General features: G+C 36.5%; 1 protein-coding gene across 1 annotated transcript in view; it reads right to left on the bottom strand.

Moving 5' to 3' along the window:
- Positions 1-16191: 16191 nt before the first annotated feature.
- The window catches only part of TAR2 (tyramine receptor), a 68539-nt gene continuing 59774 nt past the window's right edge, over positions 16192-24956 (bottom strand). Inside the window, 3 exon segments of the mRNA NM_001171178.1 lie at positions 16192-16798; positions 18876-19059; positions 19565-19793. Coding sequence (NP_001164649.1) covers positions 16238-16798; positions 18876-19059; positions 19565-19793 — 974 coding nt within the window. The 3' untranslated portion in view covers positions 16192-16237.

Genomic DNA, 24956 nt, shown 5'->3' with positions numbered 1-24956 from the left:
GTTAGACGTTTTTCGCTTTTCACGGACCATTACTCGTTATTGTGAGAAAGTTTTATGTTTTTTACAAAGTTTTTTTACGTTCCATTCTTCACCTATAGGAAGAGGCGTCTCGCAAGCGTCTGTAGTAGCTGTTTCAATTACAATTATAAATCGAAGCACTAGTACTTTCTTTTAACTAATAAGGTGCTACTAAAACTAAATTCCGGCTATGGAATGAGATCCCCTCCACGGTGTATCCCGAGCGCTATGACATGTCCTTCTTCAAAAGAGGCTTGTGGAGAGTATTAAGCGGTAGGCAGCGGCTCTGCCCCTGGCATTGCCGAAGTCCATGGGCGACGGTAACCACTCACCATCAGGTGGGCCGTATGCTCGTCTGCCTACAGGGGCAATAAAAAAAAAAAAAAACAAACATAATAAATTTGGAAACTTAAGAACAATATTATCCAGATCGTACTGTGAAATATTTCAAATTAATTTTATATATTTATGACAATAAATATTGTTTTTTGACATGCTCACAGGAACGACTTCCACGATAAAGAAATTAAAGTCTGATTTGCGTAATTGCTGGTGGTAGGGCATTATATTTCTGTTGAGAAGGCAGTAATGCTTTCCGGTTTGAAGGGTGGTACAGCTGTTAAACTATATAATTCAGATTTAAAGCTCATGTTTCATGATGAGTGAGGGCATATTTACGTTGATGACCTCCATAGGCTCTAGTGGCTACTTAACGCCAAGTGGCCTTGGTCTAATTCAACCGTGTAAGCAAAAAGCCAAGCTTTTGTTACATTTCATGAAAATTTATTAATAAGGAGCTGGAGATTTTTCCCGCTTGGAACATAGCCACATCCTTGCGAGGAGAACTCATTGAGGAATTTCTAAGTTTGTGTAAAAGGAAGAAAAAAGTTAAGAAGTCTTTTACCAGTCTAATGGCGTGGAACGCAGTGCGTATTTGAAGAGAATTAGTCGGTAATTTATGAACGTTTCTCATGAAAACGCCACTTATAATACTTAAGAGAAGTTGTGGGTACTTGTTGGTGCCCTAATATTCAGCGCTTGGTCATTTTAATCTTAGTACCTAAAATCAAGGAAAGAGTACCTAAAATCAAAGAAGGTATAATTTAGATAAACTCAAAACCAAATATTTTTCTTTGCTGAAAATGGCCAAATGAGACTAGAATCACTTGGTGTTGGCAGGTTTTTTATTTACTCGTATTCCTAATGTTTCAAATTTGATTTTAGCCAATAATCCATGGCAAAATAAATATTTAAAAAAAAAAAATTATAAGTATTTTTATATTATAATACATTGTGTATTAATTGTATGTATATTTACGGATATATGTATGTATGTATATGTATATGTATGTGTACATATATGCTTATGTATTTCACTGGATTGGAACACCGCGCGTAGTTCGTTTCCAAATGATTCTTGTCCACCTGATGGTTCTCTGGATGAGATCGTTCTTAGCGATAAGACCGCCAATTGTACTTTTTTGTGTTTAATGTATCGCACTGTTTATTTGTTTTTTTTGGTGTAGAATAAAGAATACTCTCTCTCTCTTTCTCTCTCTCAAAGAAATTGTTAGGGCAAACACAAATTTTGTAATCCTCATAAGCGTTCGTTTCCCACATTTGGTTCTTGTATCTGCATTATCGGAGTTGACTATTGAATTAATAAATACCCTTCTGTCAATATCCACACAATGAAGGCACGGAAGCGAACGCTGGCTCCGTTCCAACTAGTTTTGTATTGTGCGAGAAAGTGATCTGCAAGTTTTTAATATGGTAAACAGGATCGAGTCGTCGATTTCGTGTACTTTGTTGAATTGACGCCACAAAACTACTGGATAGCTTTGTTAGATGAGTTTGATGGAAACTACAATACCAAATACAATTTCAAATATCAACCATTATCAAACTTGAGTTATGGTTCTGTATTTTGGAGATAGTGAAAGTATTGGTGGTAGGACGTGGTTGGATTTTTTTTTGAAATCACCCTTGGCGGTTTATATAGGGAACTCATTTCCACAAGGATCTGCCACTGCTAATCCACGGAGAGATGAAAGATCATCCGGCACCTACCCCGTAACCTTTGAAATATTTTTGGTTTATTCTTTAGACGGGCGAATGAGCTCACGTTTCATCTAGCACTAAGTGGTTACAGGAGTCCATAGGCATCACTGTTTTTATTGTAGTTGTGTTAACAAGATGATCACAATTTCAAAACATGGGTAAATCGACACTAAGATACGTTGTAAATATCACTTCAATAATAGTTACAAACATGAGACCTAAGTCACAATTGGCTCAATATGAATGACTGTCACACCCTTTAGGCCGGAACGCATCCTCCTGTCACAACTTTAAGGCCCTATTACCAATAAAAAGTGGGTGCTGGATAACCCTGATATCGGCAAAGAGATTTATTTTATGTGATCGCATTTGACTCCAACCTTCCGGAAGGTCAAGATCAAAGTCAAAAATGGTATTCACGTTACGGGTTCGAGCTTCAGTAATCGCAAATACCCTCAGTGGTGTCTGGTTTCATTTGCCCATCAACGCTGATAAGATACAAAACGGAAAGGCAAAAAATGATAACTTGCATTTGTTACTCTGACGATATGACTCTGCTTGTCATCTTTACATATTACTTACCTATTATGCGTCTGTCCTCAATTTTCACTCTTATTTAACTAAGTCCTACCACTATTTACTTTTCTATTGTCCGATCTTAGGCCTATCGTTTCCATCGTCATTTGCAAGGTACTGTAATCATAAAACTGGAACTGACCTGGGGGTATAAGAATTAGTGCTACTTAAGGTCTAGAAGAAGAAGAGTGAAACGAAACCATCCATTATAATTAATAATAAAACACAAAGGTATTTTTAAATGTGATTTTTTTACGAAACTTATGGAAATCTATTATAAAAATATGAAGAGTAAAATAAAAGTTGTCGTAATCTATCAGAACACTCTACAACTCGACTCCAGTTTCAATCTTAATACCTTAACCCTTTTCATAAATCCACGGTTACACTTTTTTCTTAGCAGAATTCAGTGCTTGATCCTGAGGATAATCGGGTACATAAGTAGGCTTATCCGTTATGTGGAAGAAATTTGCCTGACTTCGACAGTTGGGCCCTTTTTGTCTCTAATGTCAGTCACCAAAAGGGACGAGATAGCTTTTGCAGGGCAGTGGGTACAATTCTTAAACGGCTAACAATTTTGGGTTAATTGTTTTGGCCAATCACAGGTTTTGGTTTGCTGAGAAGGATTACCAGTTTTGTTATGTTTTTGAAATCCTTATCTTAATTAACATTCCAATGGTAAAATGGTCATATCTAGGCTCATTTATCATCGATGTGCGTAAAAATGATGAGGGAAAAATTCATTGAACACACTCGTGATTTCATTGTAAAACTATCCAGAGAAGTAGAGAATATTCAACTCACGTCAACTTCACCAACATAATCACAATCAATATTAATGAAACAACAAAATCGCTACATGCTTTAACATAAAATCTAAAGGTTAGGTATATTGGAGGGACTCGTAGCAGTGTCTTTTACAGATAAATATCGGCTATTAGGGGCCTTTGACGCCGTCGACAAGACGATTGTTTACATTGTTCGCTATAAGGCGATCGCCCTATACAATAGCAAATGGCATATGATGCTTTTTTTTTAAAGATTCAAGAGAAACAACACTTTTACTATGAAGTCACCAATTAAAATTTATTGATGGTTCCAAACTATTATGTGCTAATATTATTTATGATTCTACTAAAATACTCTCACGCATTCCGGATATCAAATCTTAAGATTGACCACTGTTGGCAAGGAAGAGGAGGCAAGCAGTGGTGTACAGATGAAATGAATATTTTATTTTTCCTTCCAAATTATATTTGAAATAACGGCCGTGACAATATACAGGTACACAGGTGTTGTGCGTAAGGTTGCTGCGAGAGAAGTGTCGGTGCGGTTGCAGTAGTGCTCGTTGACCAATTTCTTTTTTTTGGTAGTTTTTGTGCGCATAGACAACCACATAAAACTGTCACAACATCCAAGTTTTGTTGCTTATTGGCTTCAGTAGCCGTTTAAAATAAGCGCCATTGGTAATTTTCGGGGCAGAATAAATAACATAATTGAAAACAACCATTATATCAGACTTACAGAATTCAGTAAAAGAATCCAGCAGACAAATATTCTGAGGGCGTCCATATAAAAAGCCTGTCATAACAAAAAAGCATTGAGATAATCGTTGATCCTAACATTCATTTCTTAAATAATGTTTTTTTGCGAATGGTTTTTATCTTTCAACACAATAGGGATTTTCTTGTCAAGCTTACAATAAATAGTTCTGGACAGGGTTGGAATTGTTATAAAGCTGTTTCAATTGAAGGTTCTTTGGGTATTTTTGTGAAACGTAAAACACGTTGAGGTGTCTGATTCATTAGAATGATAACTGATTAGAGTAAAGACTAATCCACTAGCTCTTATTGTATAAGCAGAGTTACAATCTCTATATATAAAAATGAATCGCTGTTCGTTAGTCTCGCTAAATCTCGAGAATGGCTGGACCGATTTGGCTAATTCTGGTCTTGAATTATTTGTGGAAGTCCAGGGAAGGTTTAAAATGTGAAAAAATATAAAAAAGCTTGGAATTATATAAAAACAAACAATTTTGTTTTTTCTTTCATGTGTCCCCTTGATGTGCCTTTTATTTATCGATTGAGGCACTACGAAGTCTGCCGGGTCAGCTAGTATTATTTAAAAATATAGATTGCAACTAAAACTAGTAGTATAAGATACAATGAAAGGCTTTAGAGAGGCATGAAATTTGCTTTTACGAAACACAGACTATTTTCAGACTATTACAGATTGTTTTCTATTATTTTCGTTCAGATCCCTATCTCTTTTCTTTTTTGCGATGGACACCTTAATATTAACTCACAGTTTCAAAAATCTTTATCTATTTTTAAATTTACTATTAGACTTGAAATCCGAAGCCGAACATATGAAAAATACAACCATATTTTCCACTTTACACTTTCGCACACACAATACTGAACTTGATGTAAAAAAAATTAAGATATATGTGTATGTGTGAGTTTTAAAAAAAAAGTGAGAGGCCAGAATTTATGAACAGCTTTTTTGGTACCAATAATTAGTTAGTTCACACTTATCACTAACCTTAGTTTCCTGTTGGAACGAGATGTGTTCGCCGATAGTATTAGTATTATATTCAACAAGATCGAAGTATAGTTTATGTCTTAAGTATAGTCTAAATATAGTTTATGCCTACATCGATACACACGCCAGTGATTGAAAGCTATGGTGTGTAGTTCTAATAAAATAATTCAATTTTAACTAAGCAATTAGAGGTCCAACCAACCCTGCACTAAGAAATCGGCCAGGCAATCCAAGTTAATATACTGTGACTGTCCCAAATGACTAGCATCTATATTGAGTATCACTATTGGCAAATAATCTATAAAGGGCCTTATTTCGCACAGTACCTAAAGATTGGATCATTTATTTAGCCCAGTTTGTGACACATAATAGATGTCTCGAGAAAGAGTGAGGTTGACAAAAGATAATGGTTTTCAACGGATGATGGTCCTACGATGGGTTCAAACTTTTTCCAGTATTTATGTTTGATAAATCCTATTATTTAACTATCTAAAATCTATATAACCTCTTCCTCTCTAAGTTTTGGGTGCTGTCACTGAAACTCGATGACATGCACTAGCGATAGTTTTTCCTGGATAGTTTTTATTTCTAATTGTTGTTAGATTATTGATCACTTTGAAACTCTAGCTCTGGCATAGTTCAGTTTAGATTGTCATTTTATGATAGTTATCTTTTCCGATTTGTGTCCTTGAATGAATCAGTCTTGTTTCTATTGCGTGATTTTAAGGTATAATATTACCGTCAGATGTTTTTTTGGTAATTCTTCAGAATCCACTCTGCAAAAAATAATTTCATTCGCAAATACTGATAAAATCCTTCTTTTATAGCATGTTAAAGCGCTTGTGCTATGAAATAACCGTAAGAAAACCTTTTCTTTGCCTTTTATTGACAATCTAGTAGGGGTAATTTATCATAAGGATTTTGTGGAATCATCAGTATCCCAAATTATGTTCAAAAATAATTATATAGAATTTGAAAGAATTCAATTCACTTGGATTAAAATTGATGTGTGTCTAATTTTGACGTTGTTCGAATAAATATGATACTTCATAGTATGGTTATTACATTGATATTGTTTATTTATTATTCCTTTATATGGCCAGAATAGCTCAAGAGCCACAAAGCCAGGTCCGACAAATTGTGTTACAGCGGTAACAGCGGTCATAGCTTTAAAACCTGACTCATTTGCGATAGAACCAAGCAAGATGATATGCAATACTTATAAAAATCCAATAATAGTTTCGACTTTGATTTCCTTGGTCATTTGCATTAATAACTAGCTGTTATGTGGTTCTAATTTTTAATTCGGTGAACAGCAGATACAATGATTAATTTCAAGGTTATAATCACTCATATTTATATATTTATGTACTTTTACGTAAAAAAAAAAGAAAATAGACTGAAACATCTATTCCGTCCGTGTCAGCATTGATTTACGTCATCGCGATTTATGAAATTATCATACCAGGATTTCTGGGAAGCATCAATCATTCGTGAACGAATGAAATACAACGAAAAAAAATATCCGATGAAGCAATGCCGTGTCGTGATTTATAATGGGTTTGAAATTATATAAATTATGGATATAAAATGAGAAATTGGATTAGGACGCGCTACGGTTTTAAAAAGTTGTTTAAAAAAACTAGGATGTTCTTTCGTTGGGTCGATAGATGAAGTTTTAATTGCACTTAATTTCAATTCATCTCGCACTCTAATAAAATTCGAATAATATCAAAAACTCTAGTGATCGCAAGATTCTACCCTTCATGGGTAGAGTTGGGGGATAGAATATCCCTTCATTGGGGGTTGGGCATATTTACTTGTGTTTATTAGTTGTGCTAGACAAATAAGACTTAGACCTCATGCCCCAAGGTGGGTGGTGGCATTCATACTGTGATAGAAGTACTATACATTCAGATAGAAGTACTATTTAAGTGTCTACTGAGGACTCTTCTTAAGTCTCGCTTAAAATAATTGCGCTTATGAACCACAAAATCAATATTTAATGGAAAATTGTTTGTAAAATAAAGAATACGACAGAATATCTTGTTCATAAGGCATCGTCATACCGGTACCAGCAACTCGAGGTGACTTTTTATTAAGCCGCACCGGAGCGATATTTTTATCTTGACTTTTTTTGTATTGCTTAGATGTGTGGACGAGCTCACAGCCCACCTGGTGTTAAGTACTGGAGCCCATAGACATCTACAACGTAAATGTCGCTACCCATCTTGAGATGTGAGGCCTCAGTATAGTTACAACAGCTGCCCCATCCTTCAAACCGAAACGCATTACTGCTTCACGACTGAAATAGGCAGGGTGTTGGTACATACCTTGCGGACTCACAAGAGATCCTACCACCAGTGAACTTATTTAAATAAACCTATTGTCGTTAAAAGGTGTACCCTTACATCGAGCTATTTATGTATTTTAATTAATTTGCAAACTGTTTTTAATACAGGTTTTTAATTGTGTAGTATAAATAGTGGGAGAAACAAATTGAAATAATGTATTCAATTGTGTAATATATGTGTAATATGACTGTAATGCTACTGTTATTATGCATGATGTTATTCTTTCATCATGGAAGTCATTCGTGAACGGCACATACTGTTTTTGGGAGGTTGCGTGTTCACATTACGTCGGGGTCACCAGTTTGGGAGGCTTAACGACGAAAGGAAGATCTTCCACCGAGCGGGTGATATCTGCTCGGTAGACCGACGGTCCGAATGTTGTTGTTCGGAACTTGTATATATGCAAGCTTATCTTGAAAATGTCGTAAGCGAGATTCAGGCATCTGTCAAATATCTTGCGTTGTATGATAGCTACCCGCCACACTGTTTACTTAGATAAATTAGCTCTTCCATACAAGCGGGCGTCTTACCTGTTAAGTCGTGACGGCTTCAAAATGCGTTATATATTATTCGCCTTTTCAATAAAACAACGCGAAACTCTCGGAAAATATTTATTATTTTCCATATCACAAGTTCTGTAGTCCTAAACGACCACACATTCACGTATACATTTAATAATTAGTTAATATTATTATAATTAATTTTATAGCTAATATTAATCAAATTACATATAACAATACTGTTCATTCGTAAAAGATATTCGATACTTAATCGCTATTTAGTTTTTAAGTAAATAAAATGACTAGATTTTTACAATTTATGTTTATACGTACTTATCATATAGGGTAATGGGAAATTACATTTGTATCAGTAGATAACTCAGTTCCAATAATTCACAATTAAAATTTATTAATAATAAATAACTAATATGATAAAAGTTTAGGAAGAAAGAAATGGATGGATTGTGTGAAAGACGATATGGGTAGGAGGGGAGTGAGCGAAGAAATGGTATATGATAGAAGAGTATGGAAGGAGCAAACATGTTGCGCCGATCCCAGGTGACTGGGAGAAGGGCAGGATAATGATGATGATAAAAGTTTAATGGTGGGTTTAATCTTGTTTTTTTTTTAATTATCAAATTAATATATTGAAAGTTTGTTTTGAAAGGTTGACGTAGTATGTCAAAAAAGTATATTTTCTTAAGACATTCTTCTCTTTTTTACCTTTTCTTAAATTAACTTCTCATTTCCAATGAGCTTACTGTGTGAAACCCATATTTTTTTTTTTTTTTTTTTTTTTTTTTTTTTATGATTGAAAGTTTACTGGTGGCCCGAAGGCCTTTCCAGTTTCACCAGGACAGGTGGGCGAGCAAAGGCTCAGCCAAGAGGGGTGGGATTTGCTAACAACTGCCCGAGCGCCTCCGAAGGAGACCTAACAACTCAAGAGCAATTGTTTCGCGAATGAATCTACTACCGGATCGGAATCGCGACCCGCTGAGAAGATCCGGCGAGAAACTCAGCGGGCTGATGCATAGGTTAGGTTGCACGTCGACCTCTTTGTCGAGTTCGACGAGTACGGTTACCGGGGTCCCTAAGCCTGCCCCTAGTATTAGAGCTGAAGGCATCTAATGCAAAGGTTATTGGATCTGATGGATCCGTAAGGACGTGTCTAGGGCGTCGACGGTGACTGGCTCCTGCATGATCAGGATTCGGGGAGTAGTCAGCGGCGGCAACGATAAGGCGATTATCATGACGCATAGCCTTATCGAAGTATCGTTCCGACGCTGACTTCATGTATTTCCGAATTGATTCGAGGCCCAGGTCGTCGTGTAGGTCAACGTTCCTCACGAACCACGGAGCCCCTACAGCTAACCTGCAAAAGCGGGATTGTAGGGATTGGAGGGTGTCTATGTGTGTGCGGGCCGCGTGAGCGAACACCACACTCGCGTAAGTCATGACGGGCCTTATGCAAGTTTTGTAAAGTGTCACCTTGTTCCGAAGGGACATTTTACTCCGCTTACAGATCATGGGGTAGAGTCTACCGAGAATAAACGCGGCACGGTCACGGACTGATTTTATATGCGGGCGGAATGTCATCGATGCATCCAGGGTAACGCCCAGGTACTTGACCTTCCTGGCCCAGGGTATGGGTTGTCTAAAGAGAGTAATCGGGGGTGTGAGATTCCTCCTCCTAATCCGGGAGGAAATCCGTGTGGAGCTTCCCCTCTGAAATAGCACCGCAGTACTTTTCGCTGGGTTGATGTCTATGCGCCATTTTCGGAACCACTGTCCTAGGGCTAGGGCTGCGCTCTGAAGCTTCTTCGCGATTAGGGACTTATTTCTACTAGAATAGTAAACAGTCGTGTCGTCGGCGAATAAAGCTAAATGGGTCGGCGGCGACCGGGGAATATCGTTGACGAATAAGCTAAATAGGAGGGGTGAGAGGACAGAGCCTTGCGGGACTCCAGCTGTGAGAGGTCGTGGGGAGGAGCGGGTTCCCTCGACTCGATATCGAAAAGAGCGGTTCGACAAGAAGTCCCGTATGATGAGCACGAGACTATCCGGCACGCCCATGTTGAATAGTTTGAAAATCAAACCATTGTGCCAGACTTTGTCGAACGCTTTTGCGACGTCGAAGAAGAGAGCTCCCGTGTATAACGGTTTTGGTCGATTAAGCCCCACAAGAATGTGCTCCGTGAGGCGGTGCACCTGTTGAACGCATGAGTGATTTGTACGGAATCCGAATTGTTCATCGATAAGAATGCCCAAACCCATATTTCTTTACTTATGGAAAGTATCGTTAATTAAGCTGCATTTTTAGCGACTTATCTTTCGAACTGAGTTATTAATAATCAATATTTATCGTTAACTGACTAATTAACACCACGTACTGAGCTTTAAGCTAATATAATATTATTACAATATTTACAACTTTTATATTCTCGTGAGTCGCCGAAATATCTGTCGGCAATTGTTTCTAGTTGAAATGAGCAGAGGTCATATCCAAGTTTACTTTGAGTGGCTAGACCCTACCAAATGTATGTAAAGTACCTGCCCCAGCCATGCCCCAGCAAAGCGGCAAATGTGCTACCTCCGCGGCAGTAATTCCCCTGTGGACTAACAAAACACCACTTATAATATTAATCCACCAGTAATATTGCTATATAACAAATTTGTGGCTTCCTTTTCACGAGACAATGTTATTCTTTCATAGTTATAAGCGAATATAAATCTGTTATAACATTAGGCTTCATTTAGCTTATTTTTATATTCCATGTACAAGAAACTTCGTATGGTATTGTTTTAATGACTAGTGCTCACCCAATCCAGTCAAAATACAACCTAATCACTGACATCTTTGAATCCAGATTCACAGAATCACACAAGATAAAGTATGCTATCATTATTCACATGCTTGTTAAGGTAAGAAAGAAAAAGAAAGATTTAGATTTTTAATTTATTGACAACATTAAACCTTGGAAGTGAATATACACTGAACATTTTTCTATCTCTCTATAAGTACATTATTAAATTTTCAAGGTCAAGGGAGTCGTTTCTTAACATTTCATTATTGCTTCCGTAGTAGAAGTATGTTATTACCCTTAATTACTTCTCGTTACCAGATTCGCCCCTAATTACTACCTAATTTTACTAGTAATATTTTATACCGGTGGCTAGCACCACCCTATTCGTTTTATTGTGAACCACTTTTGTTTTCCGCTTGGAAGAAGAGGTATAATAATGGGACTTAGTCATGTGCAAAGAGGACGGGAGTTCGTTTTATCGTATGTTTGGATGCCCTTAGCCACTTAAACCCAGATAGGTACCAAGCTTGACGTCTGCCGGAAACAGTCTTAGTTTTTCGAGCAATAAATTAGAACACTCACTAGCCTAATAAGATTTTTTGAAGCATAGTTTTTTTTTTTTTTTTTATTGCCGTTGTAGGCAGACGAGCATACGGCCCACCTGATGTTAAGTGGTCACTGTCGCTCATGAACGTCAGCAATGCCAGGGGCAAAGCCAAGCCGCTGCCTACCAATAGTAATCACAGAAACAATTTATTTTTCACTCGTCCCACGGAAATTGTAAGGGGATTCAGTCAAACAAATAACGTCATCAAAGTGAGTAATTACAGTGATTTACTTTGTTAAATTTCCCTTTTGCTGTTTGTTGTATAAAGCAACGTAATTAAAGGCTTCCGTTTTTGGATATTGCTCGCGAAATATTTGTGTCAGATTTCATAGTTGCGCGGGAAGCAGATCGAGCTGAGTAATATATTTCCACAGTGCTCCGAGATATAGCTTTGTGCATGTAAATTAAGATTCCGGAATGACGTCAGTAACTTCCTTATACACATTCTGTGTTCCAAAGCGCTATGACATGTCGTTCTTTAAAAATGGTTTTTTCAAGTCTTCAATTTTAGGCAGCGGTTTGGCCTCAACTGCTCGGCTAGACCGTATGCCTTCGTAGTAAAAAAATAATAAAAAATTTTTTGCTAGTAAATCTAGAATAATTTGTTCGTGTCAAATCAATGTGAGAAAACCTACATTTCTATTTTGATTTCAAGTGTATGACACTCGTATTTTGACGAAATATAATTACTACGAACAATAAGATGTGGTATCATAAAATTTAAATTATTTAAAATACATTTTGTGGATACTACTAATCTGAACACTGCTACCCGATTTGAGACAAAAGTCGAAGTGTCCGGCAGGAATAGATAAACAATACTGTTAATATATTAGTGATACACTACCAGAAACAACTCAAGCGAATTTGAACCGTATTGAAAACAATAAAGATTGTTTTTGTGCTTTTGTTTCGACGTTTGTTGGCGCTATATTTCAATATCAAAGTATTAAATACGTATTTTTTTCCGAAAGTCCGAAATTTAACGAAAAACAAATAACACGAGGTTAAAGCCATAAAAGTGTTTTCAATCACAACTCAGATCTCGATCAGTTAAGTCCTCGAAAAAACATTAAATGCTCTTAAATCATTTTAGTGGCCTAATGAATATAATTAAGGGTTCGTTGTTTTGAAATTCTAGATAAGCGCTTTAATGTTTCATCTTTGAGATTTTTTCATAATCGAAACATAAAAAAGTCTATTTATGTATCTATCTGTTTTCGTCCTTTAGATTGTCCTGTAGATTGCGAAATGACCTGACCAATTGCGACGAAATGTTCAGGAGATCTTCAGATTGCCCTAGTGGGTGATCCTGTGGAGCTTGGTAGCTATGGATCAACAAATCGGGCTGGTTTTAAATAATTGTGTAAAGTTTTCAAATATTTGCACGTTTATTACAACAAATTGTTAGATTATTACAGCATATTGACACAAAATCTCACAACACAGACTAAATGATCAAGCATAAAATAGCCGGATAGATGGTAAAATTTCTTTTATAATCACTGCTTAGCATGTTTTTTTTTTAATTGCTTACATGGGTGGCCGAGCTCACAGCCTACCTGGTGGTTACTGGAGCCCATGGACATCTACAAGGTAAATGCGCCACCCACCTTGAGATATAAGTTCTAAGATCTCAGTATAGTTACAGCGGCCGCCCCACCCTTCAAACCGAAACGCGTTACTGCTTCACGGCAGAAACAGGAAAGCGGTGGTACCTACCCGCGCGGACTCACAAGAGGTCCTACCACCAAAAACAAGTATGTTATGAACTTGTTATGAAAAAGTTGTAGCAGAACTGGCAATGTCAAATAATACTGATGGCATTCGGTTTGTTTGACCATTGCCGTCAGCATCTCGCAGCGTGAATTTGATTTCGGCCTTAAAATAACGAATATCCCGCCCTTTAAATCCACCTCCACCACTTTAAGCATTTTCCCGAGTTGCAGACACACATTTAAAATTACTTTTACGGTTTAATGAACACAAAATTAAAATTAAGATGAATAAAAAACATCTTAATCGTCTGCAATCACGAAAAATGTAAAACATTTGAATTTTTTGAAGTCGTCGTGGCCTAAAGGATAAGACACCAGTTGCATTCGTATCTAGCGATGCGCTGGTGTTCGAATCCCAAAGGCGGGTAACAATTTTTCTAATGAAATATACGTACTTAACAAATGTTCATGATTAACTTTCACGGAGAAGGAATAACGTCATGTAATAAAAAACAAACCCGCAAAATTATGATTTGCGTAATTACTGGTGGTAAGACCTCTTATGCGTCCGCACGGGTAGGTACGACCGCCCTGCCTATTTCTGCCGTGAAGCAGTAATGCGTTTCGATTTGAGGGGCGGGGCAGCCGTTGTAACTAAACTGAGACCTTAGAACTCTATGTTTATGGGCTCCAGTAACCACTTAACACCAGGTGGGCTTAGATCTCGTGCACCCAACTACGCAATAAAATAATAAATAAAAAGAATTCCAAACGTTAAAAATAATATTATGATGACAATAATAATACGAGATTGAACCGTAAAAGTAGTTCTAGTTAATACTAACTTTAGCAGCAGCTTTAGTGCGAACCAAATTAATTATTTATTTATTAACGAATAACAAGACGGAAAGAGCAACTTCTTTTCAAGAAAAACTTCTTAGAATATCCTGAGAGGCCCCAATGAAAGTACGCGCGTAATGATCAATAATTAAAAACCAATAAACTTCTTCTCCGACTAATGAATAATACAACAGTTTTATCTTTTGTTTTATCCGAAGTCTCAATATCTAAAATATATACGAATTTCTATTATTCATTTAATAATTAGTTTTACTTTCGTTAAATATTTATTTTAAAGTATGTAGTTAGAACACAGCTGAAATTCAGAATCTTCTACTTAAGAATCTTTGTCAACTTCTTAACTGTAACTATATTATGTTCACAGATGTTTTTTTCCCTTATTATAATCCTATTTAGTGGCTTGCTTTAAGAAAACACATTACTTAAGCACATCCGTATACACCCCATACGTATTTGTAAATTGCTTCACCTTCTTCTAAAAGACAATTTTTTTCATAAATGCCTACAGCTCAACCTCAATATAACAAATCGAAAGGGAAAAAGTAAATATTCGGTATATCAAGCAATTCAGTAAGCTGAGGTTTATTATATTAAGGTTAGGTGGGACTACCATTTGCTATAATGAGGTAAAAAAAAATATGTTTTATTCACCTCAACATTACTTACTCATTTTGTTATAGCGTACAACTTCTACTAATAAATGATAACACATCTTTATCAAATTACTGTATGTATTTTTTATTTAAAAACAATTAGGTAGGTAACATTTTTCCCAAAGCTGTCGAGACTGAATCACATACTATGGTATTAAGGGTCATATTTGGTGGGAACGTTGTATAAAGGATTTGGGTTTACAAAATTCGTTAATTAGAGGTATTTACACTTTTTTGATAATAGATAATTCGTTATAAAGAGGTTGTTCGCAAGAAATCTTCGCAAAGTAAATGTATATTTTACGTTGACTCTTAAGGATAATTCAAGGGGATAGCGAAGAATTTCTTAAATCGAGGACGTCTTTATATTGAGGTTCGTTTTATATTAAGGTTGCACTGTATATACGTGAATTTTTATCTCAACCAGCGACGAATGAAAGCGCCCTTTCTGTAAGATGATTAACACAGTCAAGAGTGTGAGTTTTTTATTGCTCTATATTGCCTATAATCAGTCCGCATATAATTTTTTTTTTATTTTTTTTTTATTGCCTTCGTATGAGAAGAGAGATAAAATGAGACTTCTCAGTTTATCTCTCTTCATGCAACATCTCTTCTATTTATGTTATAATGTTTTTGGCCTGCGTAATAATACATTCTAAGTTTTATGTCAGGAATAGACCAATTGGAGCAATATGGTTGTTTAATTTTTAATTTAAGCGGCTTATAACGTAATAGCGAAATGTTTCTTTTTTTTTGTAAAAACAGCATCGAATTAGTAACAGGGACTTTTTTTTAACAAATACTAAATTCATCTTTGCTTTTGATTTTACCATAAGATATAGACAATTAAATCAACATATCGGATCCACAGAGTATTTAAAAATACATAATATGTTCGTATGAATGGATTTGATATGTTTTATTTATTTATTTCTATACGATTTTAGAATGACTTTAGTAGAAGAATATTGATTATCTTTATTCACACATATATAATTTCTTTTCCGTTTTTCCTCAATTGTTACTGTATGGATCTGACATTTGCTGACTTATGAAAAAATAATAATGGGAAATGCATTCTTATATCGATTTGTTTCTATTGAAATTTGTTATGTTAGTTGGATATTGCAGTATTAAAAAGTTTTTCGCGTAAATCACGTGTGGAAAGTGGACTTTTGATATTTTCCCAAAGGTGAATTTAATTCTATTAATTTCTTATAAACTATATTTTACAGGATCCTACCAATTTTTTTTAATACTTATTATGAATTCTCGATTTATCGGTGCAGTTACAAGTCCTATGGTCCAGGGTATACTGAAGACTGGTTATGATGGTTAAGAGCACACTAGTCTGTCTACTTCACCTTACCTTAACTTTTAGGCCTGTTTTTGGTTGTGACCTAGTTCGTATTTATATCTTGATTTTCGAAAATATCATCGGAGAATACGTAGCTAATTAAAAATACAGTTTCAAAGTTCAGAAATTTTACCTTTTCCGTAAAATCACTCTTTGTTTTATTAAAAGTAAACTAGAAACCGTCTCATTTTCGTTTGTTCCTCATACATTTTCTGATGGTCAGCCTCCAGAACGCTAGTCTGAAATCCGGCGAATAAAAAGCGTATATAAATGGATTTATGGCCGAGTTAAACCACCCTAGCCAAGTGAGTATGTACATTAGGACAGGATTAACGTAATTCGACGGTATAAACGGTGTTAGCAAGTAATAGAGGAAGAAAGGAAGCCAACAGGCCACGAAACCGCCCACCACAAGGCTCAAGGTTTGGGCGGTTTTAGTTTCCCGCCGCAGCGACGACACACGATTATTTTCGTGTTCCCTTACAGAATGCGAGCGTCGGGTTGTGTTTTTGTATTTATAGTTCGCTTTGAATGTAACTTCGTTGTAGAATTTCGACTCTTTCTCCTTGCTCCTGTATTTGTGGTGTGCCTTCTTTTCTTTGAAGCAGCAACACTTGTGGTCGCCTAGCGAAGTCTCGCTTTGTGGATTGGAGTTCTTGGACGTCTGCTTCGAAGCGCTCTGCCTTAACGAGAGTTTGTCTGATCCGGAATCGGATTCGGTTCGGATGCACGATAGCTTGTCCTTCTGCAACAAAAACAATTGTGATTCGTTTTTCAAGTATTGAAAGTTTTATGGGCAGACGATATAGTTAGCTGTTGGGTTGTTATTATATAAAAATCTCAATTACATTGATCTTCCCGAAGACATGATTATTTTGAAATAGTAGGAAGTGCTCTGAGGAATTGTTCGAGATGATACCGTCATCTCGTTTTTACCATTGCACCGCCCGCCACCGGAGTAGAGTTCATCCATACTACCTGGAGCCACTGCGGTCATCCACAGTGCGTTTCCAGAGGTCTTTTTTGCCACGTACCATCCGGCTATGGAATGAGCTCCCCCCTCCACGGTGTTTCCCGAGCGCTATGACATGTCCTTTTTCAAACGAGGCTTGTGGAGAGTATTAAGGGGTAGGCAGCAGCTTGGCTCTGCCCCTCGCATTGCTGAAGTCCATGGGCGATGGTAACCACTCACCGTCAGGTGGGCCGTATGCTCGTCTGCCTACAAGGGCAATAAAAAAAATTATATAAATAAGCCATATAGCGGCGGCATAGATCTTTTTTTTTTGGTTCAATAGGAAATATTCAGAGCGTCGGCCGCGTGTTGGGGTTGATAAGCTGGGCATGTCGAGAGTTCAGCCTGCTAAAACCCTTGTCGTTCAAGAATCGACCTCCGAACCTCTGTTCTCGTTCAGATAGTTAGTCCGTGTTTGTGCGGAGGGAGAGATGAGTGCTCTCTGTCACCTAAGTTTCTTAACGTCTTTGCCAGTAAATCAAAGTCTTTGTCTAAATACGATAAATAGCTTTCGTAATTGTAAAATTGTAATAGAAAAAAAACGCATTTCGCTTCTGGAACCCCAATGAATATTTTTGTAAATTGTTTTCGTGGGTGTTAAAGGTAATCGCTTGCATATCTGACAACACTAGAGGTTCCGCAGTAGTCGAAATTCGACTATAATTAGTTGGGATTGTAAGTTTGTATATTATGATTGTATTTTATACTTTTATAATCACAAATTTCGCAAAGACCACACTATAAAAAATATTAAAAAAGACAAACAATATTTAATCTATTCTCAATTTGACAACAGACGTTAAGAACAAAAGTTTGACAATAAATAGTATGCATGCGTGTGTGCGTCAAATACATGGTATGTAGTGTGTGTAATGTTTTCTTTATTGATTTAATGTATCTTTTATGCATTATTTAAAAAACAATATTAGCATTGTGCACTTCTTTTCTATATTCTCTATAAGTGTGGAAAATTTCAAACTCCACCGTCCGCGCAATTTTCGTAAAAAGGGATACAAAGTTTTTGCTTCACGTATTAATACATAGATTACAATCCAGAGCCCTGTAATCTTTTTTTTAAATTCGAAATAAGTAACGGTTGAAATCACGATAAAGTATGCAAAATATTGTCTTAAAAGAGACTATACCTATATTGTGTATAATTCAAAGAACTCTCAATGTGCACTCAGTGTCTCGCGGAATTCGGAACAAAGGATGTAGCTTCGGTAAAACTCTTTTGTGTAGAACACAGGTCTTTAAGTTTAACTGAGATCTCTCGTTTGTCTCGAAAATTTTCCTTGTTAAGTGACAATGAAAATGGAATTGTCTTCTCCAATCTCGTAACAATCTGGTGCCTCGTTTTATCGATACTAAATTTTAGTGATCGTCAATTTGTTAAGCTTTAATAGGTGAATTTGCGAAATATTAATGACACTTAACGCGAATGTCCAATCTGATTTTCTCATTATCTTTGTGAATGTGGATCTTAAGAAACGTCCTTTTTTTTATTGCTTACAAGGGTGGACGAACTCACAGCTCACCTGGTGTTAAGTGGTTACTGGAGCCAATAGACATCTACAACGGAAATGCGCCACCCACCTTGTGATATAAGTTCTAAGGTCTCAGTATAGTTACAACGGCTGCCCGACCCTTAAAACCGAAACGCATTACTGCTTCACGGCAGAAATTGGCGGAGTGGTGGTACCTGCCCGTCCGGACTCACAAGAGGTCCTACCACCAGTAATTACGCAAATTATAATTTTGCGGGTTTGATTTTCCCATTAAAATAATTCTAAAGCGTTATTACATTTACCTTACTGCACTTTGTACTGCTGGCCAGCTGGTGATGTCTTCTTGCGACCACGCAGGAGATCCTCGCGTAGACATAGACCATCACGGCCATGGGCAGGAAGAACGACCCCATAGCCGAGAACACAACATAGCCAGGGTTTTGATTGTATCTACAGACTCCGCCTTGGTTATGATCTGGTTCATACCTATGGGAATTACAGAAGAAAAATTAATGTAGCTTTTATGTCAGCTATTAATTTAGCGCCTCAAAGTGCACAGTGACATTCAAATTTAATGTCTCTTGACCTCAGTAGACAGACGCTTTAATGAAGATATTAGGGTCCCAAGAGAGATGAGTTTACGCGCACTAGAGTATTCAGAATGTCGCTGAAATAATGAAGCATAGTGAAGATTTAAATAGCCTGTGAATAGATATCCGATAATTGGTAATTTGATGGTAAAATGACCAATCTGGTATTTGGAGTACTGTAGTATATCTTCTTTTCGCTTTTCAGCTTTTACAGGTATTGGGTTATTGGTTCATCACTGAAACCCATTAGATTCAGTGTTGTTCTATGGATGTCGTTCGTGAACTTAGGTTGCGTACAGAGAGCAAAATTTACAATGGAAATGTGTGTGTCCTGTATTACCGATTTATTCACAACGTATAAGGCGCGGGAGACAGTTGTTCTAGTGTCTGCAGTATCTTACCATCCAAACATCGGTGGACACGTAATAGCTCCAGCGGCTATCCAAACAAAGAATATCATTGTCAAGGCCAATTTCTTGGAGCGTCTCCGCCTGGAGTATGTCAAAGGCCTGGTCACAGCTAAATAGCGGTCCACGCTGATTGCGCAGAGCGAGAGGATGGACGCTGTGCAGAGTAAGATGTCCAAGCTTATCCAGATGTCGCAGAGGATCCAACCAAGCTCCCATTCACCTGTTGACGAATAATGATAATCATTATTGCGAAGCCATTATGTAGAATATTTGCAATAAGTTCATTCAGCACTTGTCCAGATAATAAAGGCTCGTAATCGTAATGGCGATATTTATTTTATCTACCCTAATTAAGATTTAGCTTGATTTGGCTACGGCCAGCTATTCTCAATCATGGATGATTGACATTAGACAGAGGGTCAGTGATGAGGCCGTTTAATTAAAATCAATTTTGGAATCCTATTGTAATAACTTACTGGGATAATGGATGAAGGAAGGTAACATTTATAATATTTTTGCTAGACTCAAATACCAGACGAATACTGCAGATGAATTAAAAATACCTGTTTAGAGGCACTATCGGTAGTTGCCTATATTTTGCCTAATCCTAACCGCGTATTAGTTGTGCTTTCCTTTAACTGTTATACTATACTCAGGGAATCTGTTTCTCATAAAGTAACTATACATTTGATGTGTTTGGGCTTGTAATGTGCAAATGCATTGCAACATGCTCTTACCGAGGAAATTAAGAATAACTCTCCAAGCTCAATTTACTCTGGATTTCAACAAGGGTATTTTTTTACTAGAAGAAAGGGGAATGTTGAAGCATTTGTAGACTTGGGTACGTCTGTTAAAATAATATATTTAGAACGAAACAACAGCACAAGTTATTTGGTTTACCATTGAAATTTCGACCTACTGTGATAAGGCCAGTAGCGGCATTCATATCTTTGGACTTTAGGAAAAACTTCAATAGCACCAGGTAAATTATGAGCTCGTTTATTCCTCTATAAATGAAAACATAAATAAATAAATAAACCGGGAAAGCTCATGCTTATCAGTAATGATCCTAATATCAGCAAATGATTATTTGAAAATCAACTGGATTAGTAAATCCAGAGATTTGCGCGAATAACAAAAAGACAGACAGTATACAATTATTGAAGTTTTTGGTTTATAAATAAATAAATAAATATAAATATTTACTAACAATCACGCCACATTAACTGGTCCCGTACTAAGTTCGTAAAGAACTTGTATTACAGACACCAGATAACGGAAATAAATGTAAGATTTTTATTATACACATACATATATTTAATAAACATCCGTAACCCTGGAAAAGACATTTCTATATTTATCATACAAATATCTTCCCTTGGCGGGATTCGAACCCGCGACCCCCTTGTGTAGTGACTATGTCACTTACCACTACACCAGACGGCCGTTATATATTTTATTTCTTTTTTTCAGTAGCCTCTTTTTTTATAACATTATTTGTTTAATCACATGTGGGTTTTACTATTGTATTTACTATATACAAATGATTAAGTAAATTACCACACTCCAGACGATTTTAGTAGCTTGGAACCACTTAATTACTAAGCCTAATTATACAATGTTCTAATTACGATCTCTGCGTAATGTAATTAACGAGTTCTTATACAGCGTGTTGTTTACTAATTATATTTTAATATCTCTGTGCAATGCTCTTTTTTAATATAGAGCGGACGCGCTATCCGTTCACCTGAAATTGAATCCTACTCGGAGACCACATAAAGACCATATTTGAAACATAAGGTCAAAATTATAAATATATATTTCTTTATTGTTTTTTATTGCCTTGATGGTTGGATGGCCACCTGGTGTGAAGTAGTTACCAGAATTCTGAGCCTCAGGTCTTACAGTACAACGGATGTCCCACCTTTCAAATCGGAACGCAAATCACGGCTGAAATAGTAAGGGTGGTGGTAGCTATTCGTGCGGGCTTAGAAGATTGCCTACTACAAGTAAATTGTCTTTTGTAATTAAATAATTGATAAGGAACAATATTGATCAAGCTTAATTACTGGAGAGTATTGATAATTTGTATCATCATCAACTATCCTGCTTATTACCATTACGCGTTACAAGGGTTTGTTAGGCTTTATACAATTTAATTGAGACTTTCACAATGTTTCTCGATTAAGGGCTGACATCCACAGTTTCAGTAGTCACATAACTATTAGGCAAATAAAATAGTTCGAGGCTAAAAGATCCTAGCTACTCGATTGGATTTAAAACACTTCAAGCTTAAAGTATTCGTGCGCTGCGCTATGAATGGTGGTGGGGTAGCTGTTATCCAACATAATAATATAGGCTCGACCTCACGTTCGAGGTCGATGGTGATAATTATCTTGCCATTTATATGGGCTCAATTGACCGCTTTATACAGACTAGAGGTCCCGCAGTAGTCGAAATTCGACTATAATTAATTGGAATGTTAAGTTTGTACACTATTATGATTGTATTTTATACTTCTATAATCACAAATTTCGCCAAGACTACAAAGACAAACAATATTTAATTTATTCTTAATTTGACAACAGACGTCAAGAACAAAAGTTTGACAATAAATAGTATGCATGCGAGTGTGCGTCAAATACATGGTATGTAGTGTGTGTAATGTTTTCTTTATTGATTTAATGTATTTTTTATGCATTATTTAAAAATATATATTAGCATTGTGCACTCCTTCTCTATGTTTTATAAAAGTGTGGGAAATTTTATACTCCTCCGTTCGCGCAATTTTCGTAAAAAGGGATACACAGTTTTTGCTTCACGTATTAATATATAGATGAATCGAAAGCTCGTGTACGCGTCTTAGGAATATAAAAAAATAAGTTACAGAAAGTGAAAAGATCTGAAGTCCAGTAAAATTAAGATTAAAATTTTTTTTGAATATTTTCGCCTAGAATTTCCGAAGAGAATATGCTGATGCAATCATCAATTTAAGTTAAGTAGTGGTCACCCGGTAGTCGAAATTCGACTATTATTAATTTAAATTATAAGTTTAACATTATTATGGTTCTATTGTCAAAGACTTTACTTCTATAATCACAGATTTCGCTAAGGCTAGATACACTATAGACAAATAATATTAAAGAAATCAATAATAATCTATGCTCAACTTGACCACAGACTAACAATAAACTAAATATATAGTATATATGCGTGTGTGTGTGTCAAATACATGTTAGTGTGTGTAATGTTTTCTTTATTGGCTTCATATATTTTTTAGGCATTATTTAAAAAAATTATTAGCATTGTGCACTCCTTCTCTATGTTTTATAAAAGTGTGGGAAATTTCATACTCCTCCGTTCGCGCAATTTTCGTAAAAAGGGATACAAAGTTTTTGTTTCACGTATTAATATATAGATTCGCTAATTTTTTAAACACTGAACAATACTTGTATTCCACTCAGTAGCAATTGAGTAAAAAAAAACAGAACACAGTCGCCATTCATAGAGGCGTTTTTATTTCTTAGGCCTATTTAAAAATAAGGCGTACTATCAACTATGACATGCGATTGTGTTATTACTTTTGCTTACATAGATGAACATGTTTACGCCCCACTTGATGTTCAGTGGTTGCCAGAGCCTGCAAACATTATCAACGTAAATGCGCCACCCACGCTGCACTACTTCACGGCGAAATTGGCAGAGTGGTGGGTGGTACATACCCGTGCTGGCTCACCACCAGTAAAATACAGAGAAAGATTATGGTATCTATACTAATATATAAGTCTACAGTGGTTTTTACGGATGTTCCGTTATAACTACTGAACCGTGCATCCGATTGACTTGAAACTTGGTATCCATGTAGAAAATACATGTACTTTTTTTTTTTTTTCCTACCTAAGCTGATAGCCCTAGGGGCTATGTCAACGTAACCCTAACTTTAGTAGGTGAGCTCACGGGGCTCAAACCTGGTGACGTTGCTAACACGAACCCTAGCAAGAGCCGTGCTTCGCAGAATCTACCACCGGATCGGAAACGCGACCCACTGAGAAGATCCGGCGAGAAACTCAGTGGGCTGTGTCTGAGAGTTAATTTACTCGTCGAGCCCTTCGTCGCAAGCGACGGGTTCGACGAGAACGGCGACCGGTGCTTGAAGTACCTAGAAGGACCGTTAGTGGATCGGGAGGATCCGAGATGACGTGTTTTGGGCGACGTCGACTGCTTTCCATTCTGTCCGCAGGATCGGGAATGTAGTTACCGGCGGCCACGATGAGAGGGTTCTCGTGTCGTGCCGCTTTATCGAAGTGGTACATGTGCTTAATGCATAGGATAATATTTATATGAATGTTGGACTCCCTAATAATAATGACAGTAATAATAATGTTAATTTTACGGCTAGTGTCGTATATAAACAGCAATTCCGCGTTTTTATCCAAAACGAATTGTTATTAAACCTAGAACCAAACATCTGTTCTACTGAACAAAAAAAATATATTAAATGACATAATCTATACGATATTCCCATGTTTTCCTCTAAAGCGAATCTCTCATTGAATTTCGTAATGTAGTCGCGGAACGAGACGGACCTTTTTAAATAAATGATTGATGGGCTCCGCTGAAAAGACTCAAATTATAGGGCGTTTCTTTTTCACCTTGCGAATTTACTTTGAAAATCTATTCATGTCACTTTCATATTTCATATTTATTACGTTATATTACACCGTAGTATTATTCTTTTGAACGTTTTAGAATGACCGAAATTTTTGTTTGCACACTGGAATTTCAGAATGGGGTCCTGATTAAGTGAATTGTGGCTATTGTATCATAAGCTGTTAGCGTCATTCTCTGAAGGTTAAGGCGTACGGTGTAATCACGATAAACAATAAACAATCATGACAAACAAACAAGGTATAAGCAGTGTATTAAATCATGCAGGTTACTAGTTTTTTTTGACGTTCAACAAGTATGTACTTTCATTTATGTTGAATATTTTGATTTTGATTTGATTTGATTTGTAAATACAATTTTTAACACACTTTTTATCAGCTGTATGTATGTTTGTATGTAACGAACATTTTTAACGTCAACTGTAGACGTCCGACTAACTATGAACTTTTGTATACGGATCAAGGACCGACGGCAGGACAATAAATAATTTTAAATTTCGCTCTAAGATCGTAACTAGTTACGACAGGAATAAAAATGTTATTTTGATTTGATACTTAAGTGTGTGTTTTTAGTGTTCATATTACATTTTTGTTTCTTCACACGGGAATAGTTCACGACAGAATCGGGTGGAATGGTGGAACGCACCCGTCTGGGCTCACATTGTGCTTTATCAGCAATAATAACGCTACCCTATCTAAAAGTTTGCTTACTATTA

Source organism: Bombyx mori, chromosome 26 (genome assembly GCF_030269925.1).
Source record: "Bombyx mori chromosome 26, ASM3026992v2".
NCBI lineage: Eukaryota > Metazoa > Arthropoda > Insecta > Lepidoptera > Bombycidae > Bombyx > Bombyx mori.
The sequence above is the reverse complement of the archived record's forward strand: the minus strand, read 5'-3'. Positions and strand labels throughout refer to the sequence as shown.